The sequence below is a fragment of the Anguilla rostrata genome, chromosome 11 (assembly GCF_018555375.3).
Source record: "Anguilla rostrata isolate EN2019 chromosome 11, ASM1855537v3, whole genome shotgun sequence".
Lineage (NCBI taxonomy): Eukaryota > Metazoa > Chordata > Actinopteri > Anguilliformes > Anguillidae > Anguilla > Anguilla rostrata.
Window position 1 is genome coordinate 37,139,630 of NC_057943.1, and position 12,120 is coordinate 37,151,749.

Sequence of the window (12,120 nt, forward strand, 5' to 3'; positions counted from 1 at the left end):
CATCTCCCTGGCAACTTCATTGATATCCATTGAAGACATTGTTGCCATATTTATGTCCCATGAATACACAGGTATTACTGAAATGGATCAGTTAAATAATTAGAATACTTTGAACCAAATCATAATTGGTATTTTGATTTAGAAGGGTCTTGTTTGAGAACAAGGCGGCCCTGCTTCCTTTCTCTTTAATCCCACGGCCAAATTAAAGTTTCTGATTTTCTGAGAACTTTTTGGAATGAGCATTATTATAATCTTATTTATATTCACCGCCATCTGCCAGGGGTCCTGTCTGGCAGTGATGCTCCAGCAAATTCAAATTCTGCTGCGTTGGCTGTTTACTCGGTAAATGTAGCTGTGTTATTCACGTTGTGTGTTGTGTATCACGCGCAGTGAGTACACCATGCTATTTGTTCTTTATTGTGTCTGCTGATTGATCCAGAATTGTAACCAATCAGAAGTGTAAACTTTGAAGCCCCAAGCTGCCACAATGTCCACCTCTACAAACTGAAGAAAGTCTTTTAATAGCATATTTTATTTCCTATTTAAATGCACGATTCATTTTATCCTTCACACAGCTTCCAATAAGTTTTATTTTATAGCTTGTGTTGCCAGATTGAATATAAATATTCAATTTATTTTGTTAGTTTTTTTTTTGTTGTTGTTTTGAGTTTACTGGAGATAAATATGGTCTATAGTAGTCATCTTACACAAAGCCAATCAGATTGTGTTTGTCAAGAAGTGCAGAAGCCTTGTTTATAATGCCATAGGAAAATCTTCCCCAGATTACTGCATGCAAATGCGTCAGTGATTGTGGGGTCAAATCTACCTCCAGCTTTTAAAGATATGGGTTATGAGTCCTTCATTCCAGATGTCAAAGATAATCTTTCTCTCTCCTTATCCCTTCTTCACATCCTATCACTCTTTCACTTTTGCTTACTCTCCTACTCCTTTTTCACACATGATCTATGTCTATCTATCTCTCACTCCTCTCCTCTACATCACTAACCACCCCCTCCCTGAGAGAAAACAGGAGAAGAACAATATCAATCTTCTGTGATCTGTGAAGGGATTACAGGGCCTTCACACACAGTCTGTCATTAGCATGTCAGGGACAGTTCAACACACAAAGATGCTTTTCTTGGTGATCACAAAGCGAGGAAAGGAATGGCATTTCAAAAGAGAGTGATGATTTCAGAACAACGAGGAATGCTTCAGTGTGGGGAAAATAAGTTTATCTTCTTTCAGCATATTTCACAAAATTGTTTATGACTAATTCTAAGCAGCAGCTACACAATCTAAATCATTCCATGTGTTTTATTTGGTCAATGGTAGATGGTTATTAATTAATTCCAATATATGGTCTCATTTGGATACATTTATATAATGTATAAAAGGCAGATGTGTGTGCAAAATGTGTAAAAGTTTGACATGGTGTGCGTTGCTCCATGTCTAAGATAGACATTAACATGTGCGGGAAAAATGTTAATGATTTCCTGTATCTTATTTCTCTCTTTCTGCACTACGCGATGTACCGACAGGGGTTCGTGGTTTCACCAGTAGAGGGAGGAATACACAGAGCGTCGTTGAAGGACTGCGTATTTGTGTACTCCCTGTGAAGACATGGCATTTTAAATAGTTCCAAAGAGGTTCTTTTTCGCGCTTTCGTTCTGTCCCCTATCACCTTGACGCCGGGAAGAACAGTCATCCTGACAAATTTTCCAATTGCCATTGCACTATTTAGTGTAAGATAAATATATGTGTATATTTGCAGTATTCAAATATGTATGTGTAAATAAAACGAATACTCTAATTAAAAAGTAAATAAAAAGCTCACAAATAAATAATATTACAGTATGCGTGCACTTTACAGATGTCCAGCATTTTATGTCGACGTTTCATTTGGCACAAGTGCTTGCCCGTCCCTTCCCTTTAATAAGTTTCTAGGCTACCATCCCCTTTAAATGACTCGATTTGTCTGTAATCCCGAATTGATGGTTTAAATGCGGATAGGTATCGGGAACCCAGGGAGGACGGGAGATTCAAACATTACGTTAACAAACATTTTTTGTCTATTTTTTCCAACCAAACTGTCCAGCTTGTTGCCTTTAAAAACATAGTAACGATTCCAGTGTCTCGAATAGCAAATATATTTCTTTTTAACTGTATTTGATATTGGGAAGTGTCATGTGAAGCGCTCCATCCAAATGCATCAGGAGTTGGCGGAACTGAAATGTTCTTTTTATACTGTAGAGATGTTAACATTTATAACAAAGTATTTTATATGCGAATAATTTACCCGAAGTAACACAAAAAGGAGTATGTTTCTTTCAATGTGAATTGGAGAGAACAGGATCCAGCGGCCGAAGTCCGACATGTATGACAAAAACCGCAAAAGTAAGAACGCGTTATCTCATTACTTTTATTTAATATTGGATGGGTGGTATTTTGTTAATATCGATTTAATATGCATAATGTATAACTGAAGTACCTTTTTACATGTTTGCAGTCAATTATGAATATTGGCAAAAGATTGTAGCCTATATCCTACTACCTGTCACTATTAGAGCTCTCAACGGTCAACGCGTTTGTGCGTATGTGTGTTTGTGTGTATTTTTTTTTTTCGTGTATAATTTAAGGTGAGACAATAAATATTCGGCCATTACCAAGACAAGTGATATAGTTACACTGACCCAAGTGACCCAAAAGTTAATTCCAAGAGTTAAAAGCGAATAAAACTCTTGTTCTGATATCTTGTTCAAATGATGCGTATTCTATTTGTTCTAATTATGCATTACTGGTTGTTTTTAAATTCTCTGTTGTGTCGGTATACTAATTTGATATATTAGCCAGGGATTTCAAAACTACCCATAGATGTCCAATGTGGTGACTGGTAACTTGACTATCCTATCTGTTGGGAGTGAATGGACACTGGACACTGAGCAGTTCAACATTACGTTTCCAAATTGGACTTGATCACAGTAAACTTGTTCTTCTGTAAAAATTACGTTATAATTTTAAACAATTTTCTTTTTGGCCCTCGTCATGGCTGTTCAACTGGAAAACAAGATTGATGGTCAGGCAAAATATAAAGCCATTTCACTTACATTTTATTGACTTGTACTTGCAAACAGAATTCACAGGAAAATAGTTTGTGATCCGTCTTTAATTTTGGTATTCGCAAAACGGCCTAATGTTGTCTAGAGTGTTCTGTGCTATGCTGCTATATGCTTTTGATTGCTATTCAAGGCCCAAGACCATAGGCTACGAGATTAGTCAATGTAATTGTTAAGTAACATCGTGTAACTGCGCTAACAGAGCAAAAAGTTGCAGTACTAGTGAATATGAAATTGATTATTTATGATGTAAATACTTTATTTCCGACTGCTGAGGCGGTGTGAACATCCGCACAACAAAGTTTGTGGAGGCCCGTGTCGTTCCTGCCCTCTGTATCCAGGTGTCAATCTTTTAGCGACAGTCGTGATATTTACTTTCCTGTCCTAGTTATTGCATTACCATATAACATATTTCCCTTTTTGTTTGTGAATATGGGACCCACAGATTTGTGATTCTGTGTGTGTGTGGGTGTGTACTGATCTCTCATACGTGTATTTTAGGGAAGCTGGGGGCACTGTTTCAGACACAGGTCTTGAAAAGTCAAGATGTGATTTAGCATTATGACTGCGCAGGACCATGTGAACGTGTTCATGTTTTGGTCCTTTTTTATGTGGTAATGTACATGTACCGTAACTATTACTGTACATATGACGTGGTGGGTTGTATGATTCTCCATACATTGTGTAACGCTTGCATGATAATATATATCTGATGATAATGATAATAATAAAACAATGCATTTACAGCATTTGGAAAGGAAGACACGTGTGATTCTGCCCTCTCCTCGGTTTCAGTGCGGTTTACTTTACCAGCGTTACATTGAGCCTCAAGCCGGGCACCCACCGCACGCGTCGCGTATGCGTCGCGTAAACAGCAGGGCGAAGCAGCACGGCGCGACGCGTAGGGTGTCTCCACTGGTTCCGTTTGTGTCGCGCAAAGGCTTGCGTAAAAGCTATATATTCCTAGTAGCTCTCGCAGTCTGCAGTGGGCTTTTACATCGTGTATTTCACGTTTGTTCACGACTGTTGATTATGGGTTAAGTGAATACTTTGGTGAGAGACCTTTTTCAGTTTGTTAATTTGGTAATATTTCGTTAACTCGTAAATAGCCTACGTGAGAAAGTAAACGCTTTCAAGAAGTACCATAAACTTAAATCGCAACGTAGCCTGCATAACAATCAATCTCAAACTGTATTAATTTATTTGCTTGGTTAACAAGCGTGCCAATTTCATGAAGAATATGTAATGATCATAATAATAATAAATAATCCGTAATCAACCATTGGGAATTCCCGTGTTGTCTTGCCATTCACGTCAAAACATTTATAGGATCAGATTTAGTAAAATCAGCTAATCATGAAAAAGTCAGTAACAGTTTTAATCTTGAAGGGATATGAACACCACAACGCCATGAACACCGGAAGCTTTGAAGTACAAGTGCAATAAAGGCTTGCTTACAACTTCATTTATAAAATAGGTGCATTTTCATCGGCAAAACCACTAAATAATCTGATTTTTTTAAAGCTCTGTGGATTATCTGATTTTTATTAACAAGCCCTTTTTGAAAGCACGGCGAACGAAGACATCGGAGAAGTCAAATAGGCTGAGCAATGGTTGGTTAAAAACTATCTTCCAATACTCGAGCTAACAAACCGCTGCTCGGTGCATTCCCTTTTACGTCACTCAATAGCCTACGTCTTTCTGTGGTGTATTTTCAAATTTACCCCACCCCCTCCGCAAAATAAGACAGCGAAACTAAGTTTGCCTTTTCCCCAGGTTCCAGTTATTTATTTATTTATTTTTACAAAACGAAAAGGCTTGTATTTTTTTTTTTTTTTTGGTGCTTATAAAATATCTGGGAGGTAACTAGGGACACACCCCCAGTAATGTTTGCCTTTTCCCCAGGTTCCAGTTATTTATTTATTTATTTTTACAAAACGAAAAGGCTTGTATTTTTTTTTTTTTTTTTTGGTGCTTATAAAATATCTGGGAGGTAACTAGGGACACACCCCCAGTAATATAAGGATGAAATATAAATCAGAGCATGTATAACTAGCATTTTAGAGCATATTTCTGTGTATAAACAGGCCATCGTGACGCGCGACAAGCCGAAAAAATAGAACTGAAGCGAAAAACTACGCTTCAGTTCGCTTGTGTCGCGCGAGCTTCGCAGCCGGTACGCGACGCGTTCGCATCTGGTGGAGACGACGTCGCCCGCTGCCGTTGTAATAACAGTACTTCAACTACGCTTCAGTTACGCGCGTAATACGCGCGTAGTGCGCTCGCGGCCGATACGCGTGCGGTGGGTGCCCGGCTTCACACTTCACTTCCGTTATTTGCACCCCCGATGGTATACGAAAAGAACGGATGGGGCCGGCGTTTTTGGGGAAGGTTGCCGTCGGGTTCCATGGCGCTCTGTCCAGGGCCGGTGTCACTGACTTGGGCAAGACCAAAAAACGTGAAACGTGGGGGAGGGGCACCCTTACCTCTGCTCACTTTAATGCTCTTACAAAGATCTCACACCGCACCATCTTATCTTCGTCTAATAGGATTTACGCCCCGCGGCTCAGGCCGTATGGTAATAATATAATTATAATAAGCCCTTAGAGTAGTTGTGTGTGTGTGTGTGTGTGTGTGTGTAGAAAGAGAGAGAGTGTTAACCTTGGTCTGCTGGGCTCAATGCCATTGGCTGGTTTGTGCTCATGGGACCACAGGTACTAGCACACAAACCCTGTCCCAGAATGCCGTTCTCTCCCACAATCCTGTTGGCGCTCGCTGTTCGAGCGCAAAAGTAGGTCACAGCTGTCCTCCGCTGCCCAGCTTTTCAACCTCGGTTAGAGTCTTTCGCTCATCTGCCCGTGCGTTGCTTCGCGTTCTCTCACCTTCACTCTGTGCCACCTCGCCCGCTCGATCTGCCTTTTCTTTAATCTGCTTCTTATTTTCACATTTTAATCGTATTCATGTGGATGGACGAGTACTCTTTCTGAGGCATGATCACTGTCTGATGTTCAGAAACGGTTCTGCGGTGATTGTCTACACCTGTGTCAGTATAAATATAGAAAATAACCAGTTTTCTGTGACTCACAGATCACGGCTTTAATACGTGGGTTAATGGGTTCCCTGACTTTGTTGGTTTGTTACACTGTTGTCTGTGGTTGGTTATGCATGTGATTTGGTGGAGGCAGTTTCCCTCTACAGTGTGTCAGTACTGCAGTGAGAGGCAATGGACCTCATTCACAAAACCTTTTCTTAAATTTTCACAAAACTTTTTTACCTTTGTTCTTAAAAATGTTCCTACAAAAAACCAATATGAGATGCACGACACAAGTGCAGACCTTTGTTTTTGTGCATGTCCCAGGTATATGAGATGTGGACAAATACAGGTAAGAGAAAAATGACGAATGCCGAAATGTTCTTCTTACACGCAGTTTACGATCAAATGTGATGGTGCACATGTTTCGGGAATGAGGCCCAATGACTCTGAGGTGGGTGCATCAGTACTGTGGTCAGTGTCTCTCTGAGGTATGTGCGTCAGTACTGCGGTTAGGGTCTGTGTTTTCCCCAGGCATGTGTGTGTCCATGCCTCCCTGCGGTGGTGTGCACGTAGGGAAGTGTTGAGCAGATGTTCTCTGTTCCACAGGCAATGGACCGGAAGGGTTCTCCAACGCCAGCGAGGCGGAAGGCGGAGGTGACGAGGAAGAGGAGGAGGAGGAGGAGGAGGAGGAGGAAGGAGAGGGGGATGACGGAGGAGACGACGAGAACGGCGATATGGCGTGGCAGGACTCGGGGGAGAACGGAGGGATGAGGATGAACAGGACCGTCACGATGAACTCCACCACCAGCTCCACCGGCACACAACGCAAACGGAGCCAGCACGCCAAGAAGCAGGCACCAGGGGGCAGCACTGTGCAGCGCGCGCCCCGGGCCCTCTTCTGCCTGCGCCTCAACAACCCCATCCGCAGGGCGGCGCTCTCCATCGTGGAGTGGAAGTATCCACGCTGAGGAAGTACTTACTGACAGGGGTGATAAAGTACATACTGATTGTGGTGAAGTACATACTGACAATGGTGATAAAGTACAACCTGACTGGTGATAAAGTACATACTGACAGTAGTGAATGAGTACATATTGACTGTGGTGATAAAGTACATACTGACAGTAGTGATAAAGTACATACTAACAGTAGTAATAAAATTCATACTGACAGTAGTGATAAAGTACATACTAACAGTAGTAATAAAATTCATACTGATAGTAGTAATAAAGTGCATACTGGCAGTAACGATAAAGTACATACTGACAATAGTGATAAAGTACATACTGACAGTGGTGATACAATAGACTGCAATAACATTCAGTTAAGCTTTCGTTTCATGTTAAGGGAAGAATGTCAGAACTTGAAGAAGAGAGCAAGAAAAAAAACTTAAACTTTTCTTGCTTAAAACCACTTTTTCCTTCTGTGCTTCAAGTGTAGGTGAAGTTTATTTTTCCCTTTTGCTGCTACAGTTTCCGTGCGCATTCCGTGAGAGTTTTGTGAGGTAGCGTCAGAGCCCCATGTTTCCCTTAAGGGTGTTGAAGTCGCACAGAGACGGGTGTGCGCTGTCTCAGTGGAGTTGGTTGGTTTCCTTAAACGCCCCCCAAAGGCCTTTCGATGTCTTCATCCTGCTCGCCATCTTCGCTAACTGCGTGGCACTGGGCGTGTCCAAACCCTTCCCGGAGGACGACTCCAACGCCACCAACCACGACCTGGTGAGTAGGGACGATGATGAAGATGGTGATAGCGCTGATAATGATGATGATGGTGGTGGTGGTAAAGGTGATATGGTTAGTCATCTGTATATTTTCTTGTGATCTTTATGGCATGTTTGGACGGTAGTCACTCAAAATAATTATGTCTCATAATAACAGGTACACGATTAAAAGTGATAATTATAATGTAATGATGATTACAGGAGGTAAAATTGCAGAAAGCTGGGATTGGAGTGTTTCGTAATGAAAACACTAGAATTTGAGGTATCTGATCTTAAAGACGTTCTCATATCCGGACAACATTACATTTTGCACATTCCTTTTTTGCGTTAGTTATTTTTTCCTCACTTTAATCCCATTTGATGGAATTTGCGCCTGTTTTGAAGAGGTAATAATCCCACGTGCTTCATTCAGATTTGATCCAATAAAGAGATTTTCCTCATTCTGCTCATCTCTGTGTAGCTGTGGGGGGCAGATTCTTCTCTGCAACGTGTTACACCTCACGACTCCTCTTTCACCTCACAACCCCATTACACCACACAAAGTCCATTACACCACACAGAATTCATTACACCACACAAAGTCAGTTACACCACACAAAGTCCATTACACCACACTGCACCCCGGTACAGCTATTTTTATGCACATTATTTGTCACTAGTGCTGCCTAAAGACCATCTCAGTGACAATGTATTTATGCTTAGGACACAATACAAGACGCTTTCCATTGATAATCTTTTGGCATATGCTTAGTGTTATTTTTAACAGCACCACTGTATAATAATAAATAATAAGAAACCAATGGACATCTCAATTTTAAAATGTAAAGGCACACAATGTGACATATTGGCTGGGGGCAGAGGGGGTAACATCATAAATAGCCTATTTGCATCAACCAAAAAAAAACTCTGATATCATCTTATTATTCTTGTTAATATCATTCATACTCTACATATCTCAGGTATTTTGGGATTGCCATGGTTACTCTTGTTTGTTTGTGCTTGTACCATCCTAGCGTCATTGGAGGCTTCTGACTGTTCTGTTGGGCAGTCTTAGCAGCTGCTTCCTCTGTGAAAACACAGTTGTTTGTATTTGGATTAGTGAATGACTTTTCAGCCCATCTACTCTCATTATTTACTTACTTCCTTAGAAACTTTGCCAACCCTGTAGCATCTTCGCTAACTGTTTCTCCTGAGAACCTCAGTCTTAACAAATGAGACTGCAGTCTTAAGCGTTTTCTTTGGATGCTCCTGGAAACTGATGCGGTCTAGGGGTTATCAACCAAGGTGGACTGAGTGTGGTAAAATGGCACAGGTCCCTAACATTTCTACCCACGATCTTTAAGTCTGTTAGAGCTTATTATACACTATTTACTGTACATTGTGTCTGCAGTTATTAATATTCATGGGAAGGCTCTTTCCCTAATCGCTGATGATAATGAACAGTTCTGCTTTAGCCCACATGGGATTCCCGGCCTGACTGTATTAATGCAGCTAATTAATGAGCCCAGACCCCTGTGGGTTTTCTCTCAGTTTTCTGTGCTTTTGTATGTTCTGCTGGTTGCCATATAGAAAGCATGGGAATCTTCATTTATCCAGTCTCTCCACAGGGATCCCTGAGCAAACCCCCTCCCTCCCAAGACTGAGGGCAGGGTCACTCCAATGGTCCGTGGCTAATGGTTTTAGCGTATGCTAGGCAGTGTAGCCCAAGGTTTTAGCATTGAGTTGTGTAGCTAATGGTTTTAGCACTGACTTGTGTAGCTAATGGTTTTAGCATTGTGTTGTGTAGCTCATGGTTTTAGCATTGTGTTGATGGGTTTAGAATTGTCTTGTGTAGCTCATGGTTTTAGCATTGTCTTGTGTAGGTCATGGTTTTATCATTGAGTTGTGTGGTTCTGGTTTGTGGTAGTGTGGCTAACGGCGTGAGCCTGTATTAGCCAGTGGAATAAAAGCACTGGTCCTGTGCAGAAAGGGAAATAATCCTCTCCCTGTACGACACATTACTGCCAACATCATCTGCAGCCTGGCGAAGGCCAGCTGAGGCTACTGGGGAGGAGGAGCGGGGCATGAAAGGGGAGTGAAGGGTTTCAGGAGGATAGGAAGGTTGAAACGGAGGAAAGGGGAGAGTGAGAGTGAGAGCTGAAATTGAGAGATGGAAACGGGGTTTTGGGGCAAGGGGCAGGGAGATGGAGGGAGTTACAGGATGAGAGAGAGTTGGGGGGATGTTGAAACTGCCTGTTCGTTTGGCTGCTCTGGGCCTCGATAAGCAGCTTACTCTCCCCCTCCCTCTCCCCCTCTCACTCCCACTCTCTCTCCCTCCCTCTCTCCCACTCTCACTTCCACTCCCTCTCCCCCTCTCCATCTCCCCATCTCTCCCTTCCTTCTGCTGTCCATCTCTTTCTCCCTCTCATCATATTTGCCCCCTCCTCTCTCTGAGCCATCCCTCTCTGCATCTCCTCTTTCTGTCCTTCTCAATCTCATTGTTGAGGTGTGTGTGTATGTGTGTGTGTGTTTGTGTGCGTGTGTGTGCGTGCATGTGCATGTACGTGTGTGTGTGTGTGTGTGTGTGTGCATGTGTTTGTGCGTGTGAGTGTGTGTTTTTGTGTGTGTGTGCGTGTGTGCGTGCATGTGCATGTGTGTGTGCATGTGCGTGTGTGCGTGCGTGTGTGTGTGCATGTGCGTGTGAGTGTGTGTGTGTGTGTGTGTGTATGCATGCACCAGTCTGAACCCAGATTATGACGGATTGGTAATCCTCTGGAAGTCCACATTAAGCTCCCCTCTGGGGTGCAGCTATTGCCCTGCTCTCGGCTACACCACCACCCAACTACACCACCCTGGACCCACCTACACCACCTCGCACCCAACTACACCTACCTGCCCTCCACCCAGCTACACCACCACCCAAATACACCACCCTGGACCCACCTGCATCACCTTACACCCAACTACAACTGCCTGCCCTCCACCCAGCTACACCACCCCAAAATACACCACCCTGGACCCACCTGCATCACCTTACACCCAATTACACCTGCCTGCCCTCCACCCTGCTACACCACCCCCCAAATACACCACCCTGGACCCACCTGCACCACCTCACACCCAATTACACCTGCCTGCTCTCCACCCTGCTACACCACCACCCTGCTACACCACCCTGGACCCACCTGCATCACCTGACACCCAACTACACCTGCCTGCCCTCCACCCAGCTACTCCTTCCTGCTCTCCGTCTGTGGGCAATGTTCAGCTCCTGTTAAGAAAATTCACCTGCTGAATAATTAGAACCAGAGCATGTGTTAATTATGGATTTTAACTTTGAGCTGCAGCTCTCTGTGGTTTAAGTCCTGATCCCCCACCCCAGCTGATGGAAAGCTGTAAAGCTTCTGTACAGTAAACTTGTGTGTCCCCCCTGTTGTATTTCAGCCTGATACTCTAGATTCTGTTTAGCATTAGCTTGGGTCTGTCTCAGTATCCTCTGGCCTGGGGTTACTGTTAGTCAGGACCCTGCTCATTTAACTCAGATGGGTACGCTTGCAATGCAAGAGCACGTGCAGCTAGTCACTCTGGATAAGACTCTCTGCTAGGGGAAAGTAAATGGCAATAATCAACCCCGTATGGATGCGTGAGCATTTATCTGGAACAGCGCGTTTCATCGTAACCTTCCGTAGAGGGATGAGTATGAGTGAAACTGAACTGAATTTGGCCAAATTGAGTCGGACTGACTGACTCATGCGGCCTGGGGTGCGCCTGTGACCCTGCAGGAGCAAGTGGAGTACGTCTTTCTGATCATCTTCACCGTGGAGACCTTTCTGAAGATCCTGGCGTACGGGTTAGTCATGCACCCCACCTCCTACATCCGCAACGGCTGGAACATGCTGGACTTCGTCATCGTCATCGTGGGGTACGCTGCATCTCTTTTCCCTTTCTCCGTTTTCTCTGGTACTCTGAGTCTCTCCCCCCGGTTCTCCCCTCAGCCCTCCCCCCGGCCCTCTCCTCCAGCTCCTCCCGCCAGCCTTCCCCGATTGGTACACAAAACATTTAAATATTGACACAATAACTTAATAAATCAGCACTTGGGGAGACATTAGACGAAGAGCAACTCCAGTAACTACATGTTCTTGTGGGGAAAAATGATTGACTTCATATTTTGACTGCATTGTTACCATTGATCTACATTGGAACGGGAGGCTGAAAGACCTGGACTGGAGCCAACCGCTGTCGCTAGTGAGCTGCGTCTCTCAACAAAACCAGGAAGT

At 43.4% G+C, this 12,120-nt stretch overlaps 1 protein-coding gene across 6 annotated transcripts in view; it reads left to right on the forward strand.

Moving 5' to 3' along the window:
- Window positions 1-1,980: 1,980 nt before the first annotated feature.
- cacna1fb (calcium channel, voltage-dependent, L type, alpha 1F subunit) overlaps window positions 1,981-12,120 on the forward strand; it is a 48,689-nt gene continuing 38,549 nt past the window's right edge. For all 6 annotated transcript variants that reach the window (XR_010324223.1, XM_064299812.1, XM_064299815.1 and 3 more), the window contains exons 1-4: window positions 1,981-2,394; window positions 6,754-7,102; window positions 7,757-7,862; window positions 11,626-11,765. Coding sequence is in view for 5 of the 6 variants with exons in the window: in XM_064299812.1 (XP_064155882.1) it covers window positions 2,373-2,394; window positions 6,754-7,102; window positions 7,757-7,862; window positions 11,626-11,765 (617 nt within the window). In the remaining variant the exon portion in view is untranslated. The remainder of the gene's footprint in view (window positions 2,395-6,753; window positions 7,103-7,756; window positions 7,863-11,625; window positions 11,766-12,120) is intronic.